Raw genomic sequence first — 23,538 nt, forward strand, 5'->3', positions numbered from 1 at the left:
ACACATGCACATCAAATTGTAAGCATGCATGCTTGCGTGTCTTTCAGTGAACATGTAAGGTACCGTATGATGGTGCATATGAGGAAGTGAGGAGTAATTGTAATTTTGCATAATGTAAACAGAAGAAGCATGCATTCCCCCACACACTGACAGTGTAGGCAAATCATTAGTCAACATGTTCACAGTCACAGTGTGCCATGTCAAAATTAAAATTATCACCCCACACCAAACAGAAAAGCATAACTAGGAAATAATAACACAATGACTGAAGAAATACTGTAAGTGAGACAAAACATGCACTTTAAACGCTATTTACATCTTTAATATTCCCGCAAACCATGCTGGGAGTAAAATAGCATACCCCCATGCAGGTTTTTTACTCCCTATCTCTTGTCGTCATGGTGGCCGGACACGGCAACGTACTGGCCGGTAATATCAGACACTGGATTTTTTCCCCCTCCTCCAACATCCGGAACGATCAGCGTTAAGGCCATAACGAGTCAGCGCTCAGTGACTTACATAATGAAATATGGACATTCCGTAACATTTAGCAGTTCTGGTGACAGGAGGGAGATAGAAGAGAAGTGAGTGGTGGGAAAAGAAGTAAAAGGGAAGCGAGTGTTGGAAAGAGAAGGCAAGAGAAGGACTCACTTGGATGAATGCAACACAAAGGACAAGGAAAAGGGAACCAAGGGATCAGAAGGAAAAAGGGTGATGAGGAGAAAGAAAAAAATATGGATAAGCGAATGAGGAAGGAAAGTGAATTAGGAAAGTAGGTTAAAAAGAAGTAAAATTGAAGCACATGAAGACAGACAAAGGAAGCGCAAACAAGGCTGAAGGAGGAGGAAAGAAACAAGGAAGCAAGGGACTTACAAGAAAGGAAGCGAAGTCAGTGATGGGGAAGAAGGAAAATGTAAGCAATTGATCAGAAGAAGAAATAAAGATGTGACAAGTGAGTTATAGGACACAGGAGGAAGTGAAGTGTGATGAAAAGAAAGCAAAAACGAAGCTAGTGAAAATAGAGCAAAATGTGAAGCGAAACAAAAGAAAAAAGTTACAAAAAGATGTAAAAAAAGTAGCAAGTGAAGGGAAGAAAAAGAAAAGTGTGATAGGAAAAAAGGGAGTCAATAAAAGGGAGGAAAAAGGAGGAAATATGGAAGACATCAAAGAAATGAAACAGAGAAAAGCAAAGTGAGTGACAGTAAAAAAGGAAAAGGAAGAAAAGTGAATCAAAAGTGAAAATGAAGACAGCGATGGGAAAAAGTAAAAGAACGAGAACCATAAAGGAAGTAAATGATGTCAAAAGTCAAAAGGTCCTTAAAGAGTAAGTCGAAGTTAAACTGATCTGTGTGCTACCTGTGACCTGCGGGACGTATGGAACGTTGAGTCTGTCCGCGTTGTATCCCGACCCCGCCAGACTGTCGGCCATGTCTGCGCTCTGGAAGAACAACGCCGCGTCATCCTTGTCCAAACAGTCGGGAAGCCTGCGACATGGAGCAGGACGTCATGATAAAGGAGATGAAGGATGTGATGATGAAGAAGGAAGAAAGTTGATGTAAGAAGGTTGACATACGAGCACTTGTCCCTGAAGACATGCTCTGGGAGTAGGTAGGGAGCATCCATGTTCCTGAGCTCGATCACCTGACAGTTGTCAAGACAAAGTTAGGAATCATTTACTCATTCGCTACTCTCTAATAACGACACTTTATTTTTTAGTAGTGTACCTGGATAATTCCTAAAATTCCCTTATTTTATACATTTATTTATTTATACATTCCTTCCTCCCAAATGACCAGATACACTCTTTATATATATATATATATATATATATATATAAAGTGCACTCATCAGTAAAATGAAAAATCGCTCTGGGTCAGTACTCCGGTGTCAACATATGAACAGGTGGTGTAGGTTGTAGGCATATGTAGGTGTAATAGGGTTGGTGATGTAGATGAAGGTGGTGGCAGTGTAGATACAGGTGGTGTAGAGGCAGTTGCGAGCATTGGTGGGGTGACCTTGCTGACGTGCTGGCAGAAGGTGGTGTTAGCAATCATCTGGCCAAGGAAGTTAAGGTACGCCGCTACCAAGGCCAACACGCCACAGCGCAGCCACATGGACAAATTCTCCTCCGTGGACAGAGCCATGTCCTATACATACATACATACATACAGACAGACAGACAGACAGACAGACAGACAGACAGACAGACAGACAGACAGACAGACACACACACACACACCACACACACCAACACACACACACACACACACACACACACACACACACACACACACCACACACACACACACACACACACACACACAACACACACACACACACACACACACACACACACACACACACACACACACACACACACACACACAACACACACACACACACACACACACACACACACACACACACCACACACCACACACACACACACACACACCACACACACACCACACACACACACACACACACACACACCACACACACACACACACACACACACACACACACACAATTTTGTACACAAGATTTGAAAACCTACCCTTAAACTGAAACCACAGTTTGAAACCTCACCTTTACTTCCAACACTAACATTAACTTGCAATGCTAAATTAAAATTATTGGTCGGCTGTTGCTGAATGCAGCCCTATGGGGGGCACAAACCAGTGCAATCTGTAGGCCGGTCCCAAGCCCGGATAAATGCAGAGGGTTGCGTCAGGAAGGGCATCCGGCATAAAAACTGTGCCAAACAAATATGAGCGTTCATCTAAAGAATCCCATACCGGATCGGTCGTGGCCCGGGTTAACAACGCCCGCCCCCGGCACTGCTAACCTGCAGGGCGTCGGTGGAAATTCAGCTACTGTGGGTCGAAGACAAAGAAGAGGAGGAAACCGGATCCAGCGTCAGAAGAAAAAGAGGAATGCACAGAGCCTACAACTGAGTGTAGGGACTTTGAATGTTGGGACTATGACAGGAAAAGCACAGGAGTTGGTTGACATGATGATTAGGAGAAAGGTTGATATTCTGTGCATCCAAGAGAGCAGGTGGAAAGGTAGTAAGGCTAGAAATTTGGGAGCAGGGTTTAAATTATTCTACCACGGAGTAGATGGGAAGAGAAATGGAGTAGGGGTTATTTTAAAGGAAGAGCTGGCTAAGAATGTCTTGGAGGTGAAAAGAGTATCAGATCGAGTGATGAGACTAAAATTTGAAATTGAGGGTGTTTTGTATAATGTGGTTAGCGGCTATGCACCACAGGTAGGATGTGACCTGGAGTTGAAAGAGAAATTCTGGAAGGAACTAGATGAAGTAGTTCTGAGCATCCCAGACAGCGAGAGAGTTGTGATTGGTGCAGATTGTAATGGACATATTGGTAAAGGAAACAGGGGCGATGAAGAAGTGATGGGTAAGTACGGCATCCAGGAAAGGAACTTTGAAGGGCAGATGGTGGTGGACTTTGCAAAAAGGATGGAGATGGCTGTAGTGAACACTTATTTCCAGAAGAGGGAGGAGCATATAGTGAGCTACAAGAGCGGAGGAAGAACCACGCAGGTAGATTATATTTTGTGCAGACGATGTAATCTGAAGGAGGTTACTGACTGTAAAGTAGTGGTAGGGGAGAGTGTAGCTCGACAGCATAGGATGGTAGTATGTAGGATAATTCTGGTGGTGAGTAGGAAGATTAAGAAGACAAAGTTAGAGCAGAGAACCATGTGGTGGAAGCTGAGAAAGGAAGAATGTTGTGCGGCCTTCCGGAAAGAGGTGAGACAGGCTCTCGATGGACAACCGAAGCTCCCGGAAGACTGGACGACGACAGCCAAGGTGATCAGAGAGACAGGCAGGAGAGTACTTGGTGTGTCATCTGGTAGGAAAGGGGAGAAGGAGACTTGGTGGTGGAACCCCAAAATACAGGGAGTCATACAAGGAAAGAGATTAGCGAAGAAGAAGTGGGATACTGAGAGAACTGAGGAGAGGCGAAAGGAGTACATCGAGATGCGACGTAGGACAAAGGTAGAGGTGGCAAAGGCTAAACAAGAGGCATATGAAGACATGTACACCAGGTTGGACACGAAAGAAGGAGAAAAGGATCTCTACAGGTTGGCCAGACAGAGGGATAGAGATGGGAAGATGTGCAGCAGGTCAGGGTGATTAAGGATAGAGATGGAAATTTGTTGACTGGTGCCGGTAGTGTACTAAATAGATGGAAAGAATACTTTGAGAAGTTGATGAATGAAGAAAATGAGAGAGAAGGAAGAGTTGAAGAGGCAAGAGTGAAGGACCAGGAAGTGGAAATGATTACTAAGGGGGAAGTCAGAAAGGCATTACAAAGGATGAAAAATGGGAAGGCAGTTGGTCCTGATGACATACCGGTAGAGGTATGGAAGCAATTTGGAGAGATGGCTGTGGAGTTTTTGACCAACTTATTCAACAGAATACTAGCGGGCGAAAAGATGCCTGAAGAATGGAGGAAAAGTGTTCTAGTTCCCATTTTTAAGAACAAAGGGGATGTTCAGAGCTGTGGGAACTATAGAGGAATAAAGTTGATGAGCCACACAATGAAGTTATGGGAAAGAGTAGTGGAGGCTAGACTCAGGACAGAAGTAAGTATCTGCGAGCAACAGTATGGTTTCATGCCTAGAAAGAGTACCACAGATGCATTATTTGCCTTGAGGATGCTCGTGGAAAAGTACAGAGAAGGTCAGAAGGAGCTACATTGTGTCTTTGTGGATCTAGAGAAAGCCTATGACAGAGTACCAAGAGAGGAACTGTGGTACTGCATGCGTAAGTCTGGTGTGGCAGAGAAGTATGTTAAAATAGTACAGGACATGTATGATGGCAGCAGAACAATGGTGAGGTGTGCCTTAGGTGTGACAGAGGAATTTAAGGTGGAGGTGGGACTGCATCAGGGATCAGCGCTGAGCCCCTTCCTGTTTGCAGTGGTAATGGATAGGCTGACAGATGAGGTTAGACTGGAATCCCCGTGGACCATGATGTTCGCAGATGATATTGTCATATGCAGTGAAAGCAGGGAGCATGCAGAGGAACAATTGGAAAGATGGAGACATGCACTGGAAAGGAGAGGAATGAAGATTAGCAGAAGTAAAACAGAATATATGTGCGTGAATGAGAAAAGTAGAGGGGGAAGAGTGAGGCTACAGGGAGAAGAGATAGCGAGGGTGGACGACTTCAAATATTTAGGGTCACCAATCCAGAGCAATGGTGACTGTGGTAAGGAAGTGAAGAAACGGGTCCAAGCAGGTTGGAACAGCTGGCGAAAGGTGTCTGGTGTGTTATGTGACAGAAGAGTCTGAAGGGCAAAGTTTATAAAGCAGTTGTGAGGCCAGCCATGATGTACGGATTAGAGACGGTGGCACCAAAGAAACAACAGGAATCAGAACTGGAGGTGGCAGAAATGAAGATGTTGAGGTTCTCGCTCGGAGTGAGCAGGTTGGATAGGATTAGAAATGAGCTCATTAGAGGGACAGCCAAAGCTGGATGTTTTGGAGACAAGATTCGAGAGAGCAGACTTCGATGGTTTGGACATGTTCAGAGGCGAGAGAGTGAGTATATTGGTAGAAGGATGCTGAGGATGGAGCTCCCAGGCAAAAGAGCGAGAGGAAGACCAAAGAGAAGGTTTATGGATGTGGTGAGGGAAGACATGAGGGCAGTTGGGGTTAGAGAGGAAGATGCAGGAGATAGGCTAAGATGGCAAAAGATGACGCGCTGTGGCGACCCCTAACGGGACAAGCCGAAAGGAAAAGAAGAAGAAGAAGGTCGGCTGTTGCTGTATAGATTCTCCACCAACCAAATGGGTCAAGATCTTGGGTGGAACACATTCCTGGAGTCGTTGCTATGGCAGATTCTGCTGCAGGTCCTGAGAAAGAACCACTTTCCAGAAGGAATCTGCCTCTGATGCTTTATCTTTTTGAATGGACCCATACAGTGCTGTGAAAAGGTATTTGCCCCCCACCTGAATTTATTTTTTATTTACATGTCTATCACACAGAAAGGTTTCAAATGAAATAATATCACTCAGAGAGAATTTAAGTTTCAAATGACAATTCAATATATTCAGGCACGAAAAAACTTTCTGACCCTCTGTGAAAATGTAAACCCCCCAACCCATTAATTCAAAGTCACTGCAACTAACCACAAATTTGGGAAAGGTGAGTTCAATTTCACAAGCCACGTCCAAAGCTGTTAACCACTAAACTTGTTGAATCAAGATATCACTTAAATAGAATCTGTCAGAGAATGTGAAGTAGGCTACAAAATCTGAAAACCAATGAATCATGGCACAATCCAAACAAATTCAACAAGAAATGAGAAAAAAAGTGATTGAAATCCATCAACCTGGAAGAGTTTACAAATCCATTGCCAAAGCTTTGGGGCTCCAGCAAAACACTGTCACACAGTGGCAAACTTTCCAAGGAGTGGACGACCAATTAAAATACTCAAAGAGTGTGACGACGACTTATCAAGGGGGTTACAAAAGAACCTCAAACTTTTAAAGACCTGCATGTCTCACTTTCATCACTTAAGGGCAGTATTCATGCCTCTACCGCAGGAAAGATAATTGCCAAAAATGACCTCCATGGGAGAATTGGCAGGCAAAAAACTCTGTTGTCAGCAAAGAAAACAAAGGCTCGTCCCACATTTGCCAAAAAAAACATCTTGATGATCCTCAAAACTTTTGGAGAAACATTCTGAGGACTGATGAGTCAAAAATGTAACTTTTTGGAAGGTGTGAAGCCCATCTGGCATAAGAATTGATAAAAAGAACAAAATGCCAATGGTGAAGCAGTGTGGTGGAAGTGTGCTGGTCTGGGACTGCTTTGCTGCCTCAGGACCAGCACAACTTGTTGTGATATATGGAACAATGAATTCTGGTCTGTACCAGAAAATCCCGAAGGAGAACATCCGGCCATCAGTCCCTGCGCTCAAACAGAAGTACTCTTGGATCATGCTGTAGGACAACAATCCGAAACACCCCAGCAATTCCAAACGCTTGATTTCAGTTACTGCTGCCAAGGGTGACACAACCCATTCTTAGGTTCAGCGGGCAATTACTTTTTCCACATCGGGTCAGAAAGGTTTGCATTTTTTTTGTGCCTGAATAAATTGAATTGTGATTGGAAAACTGCATTTTGTATTTCCTCGTGTTGTCTCTGACTGATATTAAAATTGTTTTGATTATTTGAAGCTTGTGTGTGAGATGTGAAAGCAAATCAGGAAGGGCCAAATACTTTTTCAAGGCACAGCATGCCATCTTAATTAACAGCAACGGCACCAAACTATGTGACAGTTGTTGTAGACTTTGACATCAATTGTATCATGGTCCATCCTGTTGAAACCTTAACTTTAGTTTGAAATGCTAATTTCTAATGAAACAACATTTTTTTTAATCCTAACCGTGAATTGAAAGAAACCTCAACCTTGCTTTGAAATCACTAACAGTTTTTGTTTAGAAAATAGTAGAACTACTCCCATAAAACAAAAAGAAAACTCCTTTCAAAGGTAGAGAATATTATTGAGTACTAATTCAACTAATTACCACTTTGAAAATGAGAAAAAGAGCTTTAAGTGTCTATTGACAATGAATACTGGGCAGGGGGGTGCCATGACTGCTCTCGGTCTCTGGGTGAGGTGCTCACTGGCCACAGTCCGGGGGCCTTGTCCTGGTCTCCAGGTGGAGGCCTGTGTTGCACTGTCTACTTCCTTCCTCTCCCTGGGATGCTCTGCTGTGGTCGTCGCTCGTCCTGCTTGAACTGTGTGCTGCCTAAGGTAGGCTGTCAGTTGCTCCTACCTTGGACAGGCCTTTCTTCTGTACCCTGTTCTGGTCGCTAGGTGTTAGATGGGGGTAGTAGGGATGCGGATGCCCCCCCTCTTCTTTGTGGTCTTCAAAATAATCAGGTTGTCAGGAGTCTAGCCTCTTACTTCACACATTTTTTGACCAATTACAATTGAAAACCCTAACTTGCAAACCTAACATTTAAAACCTAAAGTTTTCAAACCCTAATTTAAAACCATCCAGCCATCTATTTTCTGAGCCGCTTATCCTCACGACTGTCGCAGGAGTGCTGGAGCCAAACCCAGCTGTCATTGGGTAGGAGGCAGTGTACATCCCGAACTGGTTGTCACCCAAGCGCAGTTAACCTAGTTTAAAAACACGAATTTAATTTGAAACACAACTTTCAAATCCTACGTCTAATTTGAAACCAAAACTTGCAATTCGAACCTTTGTTCACAACCCTAACTCTGGCTTGAAACCTTAATCAGGAACGCCAAACCTTAGTTTGAAACCCTGGAAGTTCGCATTTGCAATGACATCACAATGCTCGACTGCGATCGATAATAACAGAGCCACGGACCTGCAGCGCGACGGCGAGGCGCACAAGCTCAACTACGACATCCTCGTTGGCCAGCTCAATGGTGAGGATGGCGAGCGTGGTGAACAGCAGCTCAAAGTTCTTGTGCACATTGTCGTCTTCCTTGCAGCCCAGGTAGATGTGGCGGTACAGTTGCTGGCCATGCTGCCAAAAAACACAACACTTGTTTCCATAGCAACCAAATCTAAATACCTTTCCCTTCTAATCACATTATTGGTAATGATTAATAAACAACTTCACTGATTTTTGGTTTCTATGGGAACTGTGAGAACAGACTAACCTTTTTCATGAAGGCCACATCCTGTTTGGAAATCTTCTCTCTTTTGATCTTTAGAGCCGCCACATTGGGGATGATTCTTCGGCACACACATTCATCATCATCATTAGCACTCAACAATCGGAATCAGCATGTAGCAGTTTACAGGGGTGTAAAGACTCAACAACATTGATGTATCGATTTATATTCCTACGAACCAACTCAACAAATTGGCTTTCCAGACGACACAGATTTCAAATCGTTTTAAAAGATAAACAATCAATTGCATCTGTATAGATACATAACAGTGGATTTACGCAAGGCAGACCTTGTATGGATGTGTCTTTTTGGCCACTTTTCATGATAAAGATTTTAAACGTTATTTGATTAGGCCCCAAAAAGTGTTCTAGTTCCCATTTTTAAGAACAAAGGGGATGTTCAGAGCTGTGGGAACTATAGAGGAATAAAGTTGATGAGCCACACAATGAAGTTATGGGAAAGAGTAGTGGAGGCTAGACTCAGGACAGACGTAAGTATCTGCGAGCAACAGTATGGTTTCATGCCTAGAAAGAGTACCACAGATGCATTATTTGCCTTGAGGATGCTCGTGGAAAAGTACAGAGAAGGTCAGAAGGAGCTACATTGCGTCTTTGTGGACCTAGAGAAAGCCTATGACAGAGTACCAAGAGAGGAACTGTGGTACTGCATGCGTAAGTCTGGTGTGGCAGAGAAGTATGTTAAAATAGTACAGGACATGTATGATGGCAGCAGAACAATGGTGAGGTGTGCCTTAGGTGTGACAGAGGAATTTAAGGTGGAGGTGGGACTGCATCAGGGATCAGCTCTGAGCCCCTTACTATTTGCAGTGGTAATGGATAGGCTGACAGATGAGGTTAGACTGGAATCCCCTTGGACCATGATGTTCGCAGATGACATTGTCATATGCAGTGAAAGCAGGGAGCATGCAGAGGAACAATTGGAAAGATGGAGACATGCACTGGAAAGGAGAGGAATGAAGATTAGCCGAAGTAAAACAGAATATATGTGCGTGAATGAGAAAAGTGGAGGGGGAAGAGTGAGGCTACAGGGAGAAGAGATAGCGAGGGTGGATGACTTCAAATACTTGGGGTCAACAATCCAGAGCAATGGTGAGTGTGGTAAGGAAGTGAAGAAACGGGTCCAAGCAGGTTGGAACAGCTGGCGAAAGGTGTCTGGTGTGTTATGTGACAGAAGAGTGTCTGCTAGGATGAAGGGCAAAGTTTACAAAACAGTGGTGAGGCCGGCCATGATGTACGGATTAGAGACAGTGGCACCGAAGAAACAACAGGAATCTGAACTGGAGGTGGCAGAAATTAAGATGTTGAGGTTCTCGCTCGGAGTGGCCAGGTTGGATAGGATTAGAAATAAGCTCATTAGAGGGACAGCCAAAGGTGGATGTTTTGGAGACAAGACTCGAGAGAGCAGACTTCGATCGTTTGGACATGTTCAGAGGCGAGAGAGTGAGTATATTGGTAGAAGGATGCTGAGGATGGAGCTCCCAGGCAAAACAGCGAGAGGAAGACCAAAGAGAAGGTTTATGGATGTGGTGAGGGAAGACATGAGGGCAGTTGGGGTTAGAGAGGAAGATGCAGGAGATAGGCTAAGATGGCAAAAGATGACACGCTGTGGCGACCCCTAACGGGACAAGCCGAAAGGAAAAGAAGAAGAATTTGATTAGGCCCATCAGTAACTTGCAGTGTTCCTGTTACACCAGCACTACTGGCAACTGATAACATCACAAGTACCTGTGCTAATGTTGCGTACCTCACGTGAACACACCTGGAAAACAAGCTTACAGACTTGCTGTTCATGCTGTGCGCTGGTGACGTGATTGGTTTGAACCTCAACTTGTTAAAATGTGGTTCAAACCAACCTGTCAGCCACCTGCATCATAAACAGGCAGTCTGCTGACAATAGGTTTACATACTCCATGTGCATCCTTCTTGGATGGTTGCGTATGTCACATCAGCAAACATGGCCTTTCAGAACAAGGCGAGACAGACTCTCAGTGGATAGGAGGAGATGCCGCAAGACTGGACTATTACAGCAAAGGCAATCAGAGAGACAAGCAGGAGAGTACTTGGTGTATCTTCTGGTACGAAAGTGTTTGTGATGCTGTGAGACAACGTTTGTGAATTTTGTCCTAACTAATTAGGATGTAATGTTAATAAGGTGAAGTTTTGCTTTTGTTTCCCCCCCTCATTAGAATTTACGTTGAAGACAAATATAAATACTTAAATGCTATCAGTACAAAACTGCAGCCAATCTTGTAACTGTCTCAATGTTGGCATAGACATATTTTATTGTTTCACACACCCAATTAACTGAGCGTTGACTTAATTGAACCTCTGGGTGGTGTATGCTGAGGCTCGGAGCGTGTCAGTTGGTACACATTGTGAAAGTTAAGAAACATTTGTTCACTGCCACAGCATGCAACAGGCACGAGCATGTCTTCATCTGTGATTTTCTCCGTTGGTTTTCGGCACCGGTATCGAAACTGGGAACTGAGATTTTTTTAATTTGAACGATTCCGGGGGAATCGGAACGTTAGAGCTGGTCCCAATGTCAGTTATCAATTCTCGATGCCCAACCCTATTGCACACGGAGTCTGAAGCTGTTTTTAGCAGACTCCCCATGTATGCTGCAGGCTGACATGATAGTTTGAACAATAATTGAGCAAAGTTCAACCCCCAACTATCATTCTGCAACCTGTGGTTGAGACAGAGGTTGCCGACCTATTTTGCGAGTTTGGTCATTTGACATACAAACCAAAAGCAGGGATTGGTATGATGTTAATTTTGGTCCCCAGCAGAGGGTGATATTGCCTTAAATGGCGGCCCCCTGAGAATATTGGGGATTGATGATTTATTAGGTTAATTGTTACTCCGCAAATGAAATATTAACCGGAATATTGTGTTTGGATTAGTGGGAGCACATACAACGGAAAAAAATTATTACGGTTTTAAATGAAACGTTTAAGCCCAAATTGCTTACCATCTAGCCTTTAGAAAGTAGCAGTATTTAGCATTCAGTCATCAGAATGTCCTACTACTTAGCATCAAGCATTTAGCACTGAGCGTGTTGTATTATTTAGCATTAAGCATCTAGCAATTAGGATGTAGCATTATTTAGCAGTTTAGCAACAGTTTAGAATTGACTGGATCCGAGTGTCAGCGGCACCTGATGCCTCTGAGTTTGGCGCGGTTGTCATGTCTGTCAATGATGTTATGCAGGATCTCGAGGACAAGTTGACGCAGCTCGCTGTCCTCCATGAGCGAGATGGAGAAGAGTGGGTCCAGGAAGGGAGACGGTAGAGCAGCTGACATTGACTTGGACTTGAAACCTGATGTAACCTGCAAAGACGAGGAAGTCATGTCATGCATATGTACATGGATCATCATTTTCATCTTCCGGCGCTTTCCTTTCAAAAGAATCACATTTTTTGGAATGGCTACAGATGCAGTTGTACCTACTGGTACACGTACCCTCTTTCAAGACTAGCATATTCCCTCTGAACTAGAACTTCAGTACCAAAACTTTATGGCCTAAAAACATTTTCTTCCCCTTAACCACAATCTAGACCATTTTTTTTTTGAGACGACAACCTTCTCTCAGGATCAAAACATTAATTTGGGACTAGAACCTTCACTTGGTATGATAACCATCTTGCAGTACGAGTATCTTTTCTTAGGACTGGAACTTTCTCTCCAGACTAAAACTTTCACTCCTCCTTTTCCTTTCGGCTTGTCCTGTTAGGGGTCACCACAGCGTGTAATCTTTTCCTATGTAAGTGCATCTCCTGCATCTTCCTCTCCAACACCAACTGCCCTCATGTCCATTACAATATCCATTAACCTTCTCTTTGGTCTTCCTCTCGCTCTTTTGCCTGGCGGCTCCATCCTCAACACCCTTCTTCCAATATACTCACTGGCTTCTGAACATGTCCAAACCATCAAAGTCTGCTCTCTGTCTCCAAAACATCTAACTTTGGCTGTTCCTCTAATGACCTCATTTCTAATCCCAATTGAAGCTGCTCACTCCTTCAGAGAACTTCAACATCTTAATTTCTGCCACCTGGAGCTCTGGTTCCTGCTGTCTCTTTAGTACCACTCCCTCTAATATGTACAACATGGCTGGGCTGACCACTGTTTTATAAACTTTGCCCTTCATTCTAGCAGAGACTCTTCTATCACATAACACATCAGACACCTTCCGCCAGCTGTTCCAACCTGCTTCGACCAGTTTCTTCACTTCCTCACCACACTCACCATTGCTCTGGATTGCTGGCCCCAAGTATTTGAAGTCGTCCACCCTCTCTAGCTCTTGTCCCTGTAGCTTCACTCTTCCCCCTCCACACCTCTCTTTCATGGACATATATTCTGTTTTATCTTGGCAAATCTTTATTCCTCTTCTTTCCAGTGTATGCCTCCACCTTTCAATTTTTTTCCTCCACCTGCTCCCTGCTTTTACTTTTTCTTTTCCTTTCAGCTTGTCGCATTAGGGGTCACCACAGCGTATCATCTTTTTCCATCTAAGCCTATCTCCTGCATCTTCCTCTCCAACACCCACTGTCCTCATGTCTTCCCTCACAACATCCATCAATCTTTTCTTTGGTCTTCCTCTCGCTCTTTTGCCTGGCAGCTCCATCCTCAGCACCCTTCCACCATACACTCACTCTCTCGCCTCTGGACATATCCAAACCATCAAAGTCTGCTCTCTTGAACCTTGTCTCCAACAAAAATCCAACTTTGGCTTTGCCTCTAATTAGCTCATTTCTAATCCTATACGACCTGGTCACTCCGAGCGAGAACCTCAACATCATCATTTCTGCCACCTCCAGTTCTGCTTCCTGTTGTTTCTTCAGTGCCACCATCTCTAAGCCGTACATCATGGCCGGCCTCACCACTGTTTTATAGACTTCGCCCTTCATCCTAGCAGAGACTCTTCTGTCACATAACACACCAGACACCTTTCGCCAGCTGTTCCAACCTGCTTGGACCTGTTTTTACACTTATTTACCACACTCACCATTGCTTTGGATTGTTGACCCCAAGTATTTGAAGTCGTCCACCCTTGCATGTCTTCTCTTTGTAGCCTCACACTTCCCCCTCCACGCCTCTCTGCTCCCTGTTTTTGCTGCAGATCACAATATCATCTGCAAATATCATGGTCCAAGGGGATTCCAGTCTAACTTCATCTATCAACCTGTCTATTAGCACTGTAATCAATTTGCCCTATGTTACATCTTAATGTATTCCTCTCTCATCGGTCCTCTCAGTGTCCAATTTAATTTTCACGAACCTCTTCCCTTATAGGACTTCCTGTTCTTTGGGGTTCCATCATCAAGTTTCCTCCTCCCCTTTCATACCAGAAGATACACCAAGTACTCTCCTGCTTGTCTCTCTGATCACCTTTGCTGTAATAGTCCAGTCTTGCGGGATCTCCTCCTATCCACTGAGAGTCTGTCTCGCCTTGTTCTGAAAGGCCACACAACACTCTTCCTTTCTCAGCTTCCACCACATGCTTCTCTGTCCTCTTAGTTTTCCAACCCACCCCTATGCTATGCTGTCTAGCTCCACTCTCCCTTACCATTACCTAATAGGAGTAACCTCCTTTAGATTACATCGTTTGAACATAATGTAATCCACTTGGATGCTTCTACCTCTGCAATTGTAGGTCACCCTATATTCCTACCTTTTCTGGAAAAAATTCACAACGCCAATTCCATCCATTTTCGGTCGGCAGGTTAACAGTGCCGGAGCAGATGTTGTTAACCCGGGCAACAACCGATGCGGTTTGCGATTCTTTATATGAATGCTCATATTTGGTTGGCAAAAACATTTCTTGGAACTACACCAATCTCTCAGGACCAAAATTGTCTTGAAACTACAATATTCATTTGGGACTAGACCATTTTTTTCGGAGTAGTACCTTCCTTCAGGGGTACCCTGGAAGAACAACCTGATGTTGGGATGATATGTGCATCCATACACTGTGCCTACAGTATAATGACTGACCATGATGAGGGAACTGAGCAGCATGGTCTGGATCCTCTTGGTCCCCTGATGCCTGAGGACGCCATCCCCAAAGGTCCCGGAAGGTGAGAGGAAAGACAAAACATCAGCTGCTGTTGCATTAGCAGAAGGACATCAATGTTTGTAATGAGGGGTGCCCGGGCGGTGGGTTGTTATTGTTGCAATGAAGTGGGTGGATGGATGGGTCTAATCTTGTTATGGAGGGGGAATTAGCTGTTAGCAAGTTTGCTGTATTATGTTCCTTCATTTTGGTACAGACATTGACTGGGACATCCGTGAGGACAACTCGGGACATCAGGGTCAAGACAAAAAGGAGCTTGTGTGTAAGAGTGGGCCCATGTGTGTGTGTGTGTGTTTACTTCACCAGATGTTGGCTTTATATGCCAAGCTTGTAGGCATCATAGTGAAAAAAATGAGTCTGTAATTGCTACTAGAGATGCAGGACAAAGCCTGTGAATACTTACAGAACATATAAAAACCACAACAACAACAAAAAAAAACAGCTCCCTCCCATTACCACATAGATCGTTCCCACAGCATTTACAATCCCAAATGGGGGGGTTCTGTCTGATCCCGGTCAACCGCACTCCCACAGACTGAGGTCACTCCTGAGTGAGCAATGTTTAGGTCGATGCAGAGAAAAAAAAGATTAAATATTGATTAGATTAAAATTAAGTATAACTGCATCACGTTTTTCTACTGCTGTCATGGTTTCCACTCTCATCAACACCAATCTCATGGTTTGCACCCCCATCAATTCTCGGGGGACTTTGTTACCACATTTCCCACTCCCTCCCACTCTTGCTGACCAGCATTCCTACTCGTGACCAACCACGATTGCTCGTGAAGATTGTTCCCATGCCACAGGAATCCAGCATGACCTAATGGACCTGGTGGGATTCCCAAAAATATCAGCCTCTATTTGATATGTAGGTAAAATAGGTGGGTAGGTAATTAGTTAAATAGGTATATTAAACAGTTTGGTAGGTATATGACATATGTACTGTAGGTAGGTCCGTAGGTGTAGATACTCATCAAGTGTTGACTTCCTTGCAGCTCACCCAATCTTAACAGTGTCCAGTGTGTGACAAGGTGTCCCATAGACTGGCACCTTTCCCATGATGAACATCATCACCTCAGCTCTCTGGTAGTCGGGGAGATTACCACCAAAGAATCCTGCCACAATACCACAGAAAAAGAGGAAAAAAGTAAGTTTAGTTTTAAATATCAAGAAATGAAAACGTAAAAATGCACCTGGCCGCATACCAATTGTCTGAATGATTGCATTCTGCACAATGCGCTCGTCGCTCTCCTTGCCACGGCCTGCTGATGTGGAGCTGCAAGCTGAGTTTCTGCGGGAACTCTCGCCTAGCTCGAGGTCCACACTCATCCTCAAGTGTTTGAGCAGCGTGTTGAACACCTCCAGCACCGTGGGACCTAAATGCCGCCCAACATGGCAAGTGAGAAACTAGGCGGACTTTCAGGGGCAGCAGGGGTGGGAAATCGGTCATGTCTGTCCGTCACATTCCGAAAGGGATTAACAAACAGACGACAACAGCACGCCATGGAATTATGCTATTACAGGCTAACACAGGTGACAATTCAAGGTTGGGCAAATTTATGTGCTCAAAGGCCACTTTTGATTTCTAAAAATGGATATATGGGTCAGTTCATTTGGGAAAAAAGTAAAAAAAAATGATTTGACTACCGTAATTTCCAGCCTAGAAGCCGCAACTTTTTTTTCCCCTCACACGGTTTCGACCCTGCGGCTTATATGGTGATGCGGCTAATTTGTGCAGTTTTTCTAATGGCCGCCAGAAATAAGAGGTAAGAGTGAACCAGTGGAATATATGTGCAAAGGAAGTGACTTTTACCGGTGTTTTTTTTTAACCGGCCCTGTTTGCGCTGCGCTACCGTTAGCGCTGTGCTAGCGTGTTGCTGCGGTATTACTGCCATTTCTCAGTGATTTTTACCAGTATGTTTTTTTTAACTGGCCCTGTTAGTGCTGGGCTAGTGTGTTAATGCTGTGTTACTGCCGTTTCTCAGTGATTTTTACTGGTATGTTTTTTTAACCAGTACTGTTAGCACCGCGCTACCGTTAGCCCCATGCTAGCGTTATCGCCGCGCTACCATGTTTCTGCTGTGTTAGTGCCACGTCTCACTGATTTAGGTATGTTTTTTTTAAACTGGCTCTGTTAATGCTGTGCTTCCGTGTTGCGACTTTGTAGCTCCCGCAACCGTTTTTTTTTTTAATCGGTATGTTTCTTTTCTTTTTTTTTAAACCAGCCCTGTTCGTGCTACTGTGTTGTTGCTATGTTAAGCTAAGCTTAGGTGTTATAACTCTGAAAACTCTTTCTGTGTACCGTCTGTCTTTGTAAATATCTCCTGTTTCAATGTGTGTATTATTTCAAATGGTATTTCTTTTACAAATGTACTGGATGAGGTTTATAATCTGGTGTGCTCTGTAGGCCAGAAAATACGGTAAATATTCTTTGGTGCATCTTTTTCATTTTACTATTGGTAACTTTAATGAATTTGCCAATTATTTAACTTTAAAAATCATTCTAAACTTACACTATCTCCCAAATGTTGAGTACACCCCACACATTTCTGCAGATAATTATATCTTTTCATGGACAACACTGATGAAATGACTCTTTTAGGAGAATGAAAAGTGGAAAATATATTTTCATTAATAAGTCTGGAAAAAAAGCATCTATATTAATCTAATAAATATTACCGGAATATCAATAAAGTAAATGGAGAGGCCCTGTAGCTCAGTGGTTAGAGCACTGGTTTGATAAACCAGGGGTTGTGGGTTCGTATCCCACTGGGGCCTCCACTCCCTGAGAAGGGTTGCGTCAGGAAGGGCATCCGGCGTAAAAATTGTGCCAAACATATGTGCGTTCATCTGAGATGACACGCTGTGGCGACCCCGAAAGGGACAAGCCGAAAGAAACTTACTTACTTTACTTTTATCAATAAAGTAAATGCTCGTTGGCCCAGAAATGTTCCCGGGGCCATAATTTGCCCATTTCCTGGTCACCATGTTAATCTAAATCCACATAATGTTTGATACCATACCGAGCCACAGATTGGGAGGCGTGGCGGGTTCACTCTCCAGTATGTCACCAGTTTTGCACTCTTGGATGGTTCCAGGCCAGCAGTAATGTATTTCCCAATACAGAAGCGGTGAAACACACGTGAGATCATGGCTGTGTTGGCAAGCAATAACCCGACGTATATGGTGGCTTATTGTTGTGCTGTTAGAATGTGTACGGATGATACTGAACATTATCCCCAATGTAGTGCCTTAATTATTATATCCCAGAATGCATCTGGCAAAGTAGTGAACACCAAATGGCAACCCGAAAATAATTTTTGGCCAATTGAAACATTCCTTTTATTTAATTTTTTAAATAATTTGTTTACTGGATTGAGTCATACAATTTGAGTTAAAAAAAAAACTTGAAATTTCCAGACAAGATGAAAGGCTGGTACACTAAAATTGAACAAGGTCTGGGGATTAAAACAGCCATCCATCTCCTTATCATCATAGGAGTCACGGGAGTGCCGGAACCAATCACAGCTATTTTCGGGCGGGAGGCAAAGTATAGAGTATAGTATACAATACTACATGTTTAGAGCATACGGACAGCAACAAATCAATACTGCGTATTATACAAAGGTGGAAGAGTTTTCCTGATTTTTGGGGGTGCTTATTTTAAACAAGAAATTTAGATAATTCTCCATTGCGTGTTAATCTTGATAGTCATCTTTGACAGGAAGTGGTAACACAGAGTTTAAAGCCTTCTTTGTTTTTGTTGTTTTTTTAACATTTCTTGTCTAGTTCTAGCTGCCAAACTACTGCTTGTTATGAAATAATTTGAGTATACCACCACTATACATTGCCTGTATCCCAAAGTTTTGCTTGTGAGTTAACACAGAAAATCGTTGGAACAACGCTCTCTCGAAAAACTTCCAAGTTGAGTCACTTGTATCCATCCATATTTAGTACACGATATAAAAATCCCTTTATAGCGACTACGGACTAGGGAATGATGATTATTTTGAGTACAGTCGAGCCATTTGGAAAACTCTAATCACGATTTAGGGTGTTTTAGTAGATTTTGTAGCTAACTATCTTGGTCCACTGTATAAAAATTTGGCTTTACAGGATGGGGATTTTTGGGTCTGATCACTGATAAGCGAGTTAAAAAAAAAAGATAACTGATCACTGACTGATCACAAGATGGAGCAATATGTCTATTTAAATGGCTTGTCCATTTAATATACAGGAAGTCCTCAAGTACTGTACTGTACTCATGTACTCGACTTATGAAATTTCAACTTCAGGTGCCTCGTCTGCGATTTTGTCCCCAGCACGATAATGTTTCTGCAAAGCTTATGCATAGTGCCTGTCTGTGTTTGTGCGCCGGGAGTATCTTTGTCTTTATCACCCTCCTTTTTACACATTATGGCCGCAAAGAAGTAAGATGAGTCTTTTAGCGATGCTGGTCCAGCCAAAAGAAAAGCAATTACCATGGAAACAATGATTACCATCATAAAAAGATCCAGAGAAAAGAGCGACACAGATGAACTTTGTTAGAAATTTTGGTTTCAGTCGGTCGACCATGGTGACTATTATTAAGGACAAAGCCCATATTTTAGCGTACATGAAGGGTTTTACCCCTTTGACGGATACAGTGATAATGAAGCAACTTTCTTTTGTGATGAAAAAAAAAGACGCGGTGTGACACGACTCACCCACAGAGCCTTTGGCTGCAATAGCCACTGTCTCCAGCAGCACTTGTACAATGCCTGCGCGTACCCTGGGGGTGTTTTTGCTGTGGGTATCCAGGTGGCCCAGGACCTGCTGGATGACATGGTGAGAGTGCTGCGCCTGTAATACCAAAAAGAGAAGAACGTTCTCATTTCACATAAGCATGATTGCAAACATAATTTTAACTCATCATATTTGTCATCATTACCTGTTTTTGCTTGTTACCTTAGAGTCATAGTAGTTGTGTTTGTTCATTTTATTTGTTGTGCATCATGTTGTCGTACCCTAAGTTAATGTTTTGTTTCGGGAGAACCCTGTTCGTTTGTCTGTACGACAACATGACAAGGTTTCTGTGATCTTGACATACTTTTCTGGCTGCTGTATAAAGCTAATGTGGACCTAAATAAATCTGGAAGCGAAAGTCAATTACCAAAGGCACTAACAGCTAATATACATTTGAACGATTGTCTCTAATGTGTCTGGAACATGGTTAAGCATCAAGTAATTAACAATGCAATTTTCATCACAAGTTATCATGCTGGGAGGTAATTATTGGAATAAGTTTATCTTGTTTTTGTGTGCAATGCAAAATTTGTTTTTGTATTTTTTTGTCTTAATCCAAATTCTGTGCTCTTAGCTGGGATAGGATCCAGCATGCCTGCAACCCTAGTGAGGATCAGTTGTATGGGAAATCGATAGCCGGATCTTATATTGGGTCCACTCTCGCCCATCTGATTTCATTGGTATGTGTAGGTAATTGAAGCAAGGGGAACCAAATGGGGTTCTCGCACAGGTTGACAGTCAAGCCAGGGCCACCACAGATCGATAAGTGAGTATGTAATTGAAATAAATAGGTAGCTAGGCTCTACATACATGTATACATGTGTACATGTATGAGTATACATGTGGGAAAAGCAGACAGACTGGTAGGTAGGCTTCAAAAATTAGATTTTTTTTCTTGCACGTCACAGACGAATGAGGACGCCAACCTGAATGGAGTACATGATGATCCTAAAGCAGGAAACAGCAAACTCGTTGGGGTCCCACAGGTGATGGTTGTCCAGGTGCCTGTGGACGCAAACATCATGTCATCATCAGTCATCTGATGTCATCAGGTCACCCTTTGGCAGCGGCAAAATTTGACGCAAGGTCACGTTCAACAGATGGCAGCCGACAGATTTGCTGACTGACCTGAACCCCACACGGATGCCAACCAGGCCCCCCCTGGAGGCCGGCGGGTCTGCGAGCCACAGCTGCTGCTCGCCTCCCAATGAGGAAGACAAGCATGCCCTCAGCTAAGACGGCAGCTGGCATGATGCCTTCAACTCCCCAAAGTCTGCTGGTATAACGTGGCAGTGGTATAGGGGGTGGGAACACATCAATCACCAGGAAGGCTGGACATGCACCCAATTGTCACAGGGAGCTAATAAATGCTAAAAAAGCTTAATCTTTCACGGTGACCTTTGTTGATTGGTAGGGGATTTGGAATACAGAAAATCCTCAAATAATTGACACCCCTCATACAGTTTATAGCTGCCCATAGATGTCACAAATTGTACTTTTGTTGAAATGAAGCTCCTCATCTCACTAAAACATAGTTCCTGGACACAGGTCACTGCAAGATGGCCCAAAACAAAGATGAGTGAATTTTTCAGCAAATGATGGAAAATACATTTAAAAAAAAAAAAAACAAATCCACAAAAGAGGAAATTCTACAATACCAAAGTGTGCATATAAAGGGGTTCAATATACAGCACACCCTTACAAATATTTCTGTAGTTTATCAAATACATTTTTCCTCATTGAAATAAATTGAAATTTAATTAATCCAATCTAGCCAACACCAAAAAACAACCACATTTGAAAAAAAAACTGTTTCAAACAAAAATAAAACTATTGTAGGGCTCGACCAATTAAAAACCAAATATTAGCCTTTGCTAAATTTTTAAATATTTTATTTAAAAATTAACAGATTGCATTATGAGACAAAGATAATGCCTCCAACCACACACACACACACACACACACAATGTGTATATGGGTCTTCTTGCCCACATGCAAAGGTATTGTAGTGTCTTAATAGCTCTTTTTTTCCACTTCAGTCGAGCAGCGGTGAATCTGAAGCTGGTTTAAGAATGTGTGGTGAAAATCATTTGATTTTAAATTGAAACTGAAAAAAAAATGTGTGTGAAACGGAGGCAAAATGGCATCCCTGGGTTCGTGTGAGCGACACATTCATTTCGGACAATTCCAAAGTTGACAGTTTTCTTTTTCTACTCTCTGACCTCACTCAGTCAACACACACGTCATCCTTCAAACCCTTGAATTTTAAAGGCGCCTGGCTGAACTCCATCCTGACCTCAGTCTAGACTTTTTCTTTTTTTAATACATCCCTGAAACGAGTTTGAGTTTTTGCATTTGTCATTTCGTAAATGTGTTTGTCTTGAGGCAACTCAAAGTCTCAAGGGATGGTTTGAAGTGACCATTTTAGGCTAATGTCCAAGAGTCTTTCAAAGGCTAAAATGCCTAAGGGAGATTTTGGAAAGTTCAGTACAGGAAGGTAGTCTGACTTATTAGCATGAAATTTAGTATCCTTGTCCATCATGACTGAACCCACCAAATATTTCAAGACGCCAAGCTGGAAAAAATACAATAAATCCAATGTTTTTTATTAAAAAAAAAAACAAATTATGTTTTGGAAACATAATTTTAGGTTAATTTTTACCATTTGTAGAGGTTCTTTAAAGATGAACGAAAAGAGATTTGAAAAATTCTGGCTCCAATGACAGTATGACATGTCAACATGAAAAGTCTGGCATTTTGCTTTGAAGCTGCCATTTCAGGCTCACTTTTCAAAGAAGAATTGGTCCTGGAGTTATTTTGGAAATGCCTATTGTGACTAGACTCACAAAAGAGAAGCCATGCCTGAAAACACAGGAAATCAGCCATTTTGCTTAGAAATGTCCATTTTAGGCTCATTTGTATTATAAGACGATGCTCCAAGATTTTGTCCAATTGTGACCAAATTTGAACCACGTATACAAGACAGATGGTAGATGCTAAATTGAGTTTTCATTATTTGTTGTGGGCAGCAAAGTTTGATGACGACTATAAAATGCCGAACTGTTATAGTATGTCAGTGTTTTCAAAATTCACGCCTGAAACGAGTTTGAATGAGGAGCATTAAATTTGGTAGACATGTCTGTCAGGTGGAATAACAAACAAATTATCAGGAAGCCATACATGTAAAATGTACAGTCAACGTTAGGTAAAATCATTTAAAAAATAGGACACATGGCAATCTTGACTATGTGATTGTCAACTTTTACTTGTAGCACATGCAAAGCACAGCATCCATTTTAAGAGGATGAGGACCCTCAGTCAAGCTGCAGTCCAACGTGACGTCAATGTGAACCCCTACAAAACCTCCTCTTCCTTTCCCCATGATGAACCCCAGCGCTTCTATTAATAGTAACAATCCCTCCCCTTGCCGGAGGAGATGTAGCCTGGCCAGTGACACCAGAAGAGAGAAAAGAGAGAAGCTATGCAGTCATTAAAAATTTTAGAGCCACTCAACGCAATGTGGATATCACAGCGGGGTAACGCTCATGGACGCTTCATTAGGGTGACCACTGGAGGGCAAAATACACCCCTTGCCAATGCATGGAAATGAAGGGGCTCAACCTTGCAATCTACGTGAATCACATGAGCACTCCTACCAAGGCATTACATTCACTTGGACTGACAACACTGGCTTTAAAAAAAAAAAGTATATTTTTGGAACAGATTAAGGACAATTTTGTATTGCTGATTCTAAAAATTACATTTCTCTTGTTCAAATCATTAACAGTGTATTATTAAAATGTTACAAATATTAATTACTAAAATGGAAGTCGTCACACCTCATCATGGTGGAGGGGGTTGTGTGTCCCATTGATCGTAGAACCTAAGTTGTCAAGAGCGTCACATTCCTGTTAGGTTCACCCATGACAAACAGGCCCTAGGCGAGGGCCCAGAGAAAG

General features: G+C 42.8%; 1 protein-coding gene across 1 annotated transcript in view; it reads right to left on the minus strand.

The window, feature by feature from the left end:
* Window positions 1-23,538, minus strand: part of efr3a (EFR3 homolog A (S. cerevisiae)) — a 69,290-nt gene that overhangs the window by 8,816 nt on the left and 36,936 nt on the right. The window contains exons 8-18 of the mRNA XM_061839068.1: window positions 20,506-20,584; window positions 19,501-19,636; window positions 16,000-16,170; window positions 15,795-15,909; window positions 14,716-14,767; window positions 11,879-12,051; window positions 8,684-8,759; window positions 8,386-8,547; window positions 2,016-2,147; window positions 1,574-1,641; window positions 1,357-1,484 (exon numbers count right to left, since the gene is read on the minus strand). Coding sequence (XP_061695052.1) covers window positions 1,357-1,484; window positions 1,574-1,641; window positions 2,016-2,147; window positions 8,386-8,547; window positions 8,684-8,759; window positions 11,879-12,051; window positions 14,716-14,767; window positions 15,795-15,909; window positions 16,000-16,170; window positions 19,501-19,636; window positions 20,506-20,584 — 1,292 coding nt within the window. The remainder of the gene's footprint in view (window positions 1-1,356; window positions 1,485-1,573; window positions 1,642-2,015; window positions 2,148-8,385; window positions 8,548-8,683; window positions 8,760-11,878; window positions 12,052-14,715; window positions 14,768-15,794; window positions 15,910-15,999; window positions 16,171-19,500; window positions 19,637-20,505; window positions 20,585-23,538) is intronic.

Source organism: Syngnathoides biaculeatus, chromosome 13 (genome assembly GCF_019802595.1).
Source record: "Syngnathoides biaculeatus isolate LvHL_M chromosome 13, ASM1980259v1, whole genome shotgun sequence".
In the NCBI taxonomy this organism is placed as follows: Eukaryota; Metazoa; Chordata; class Actinopteri; order Syngnathiformes; family Syngnathidae; genus Syngnathoides; species Syngnathoides biaculeatus.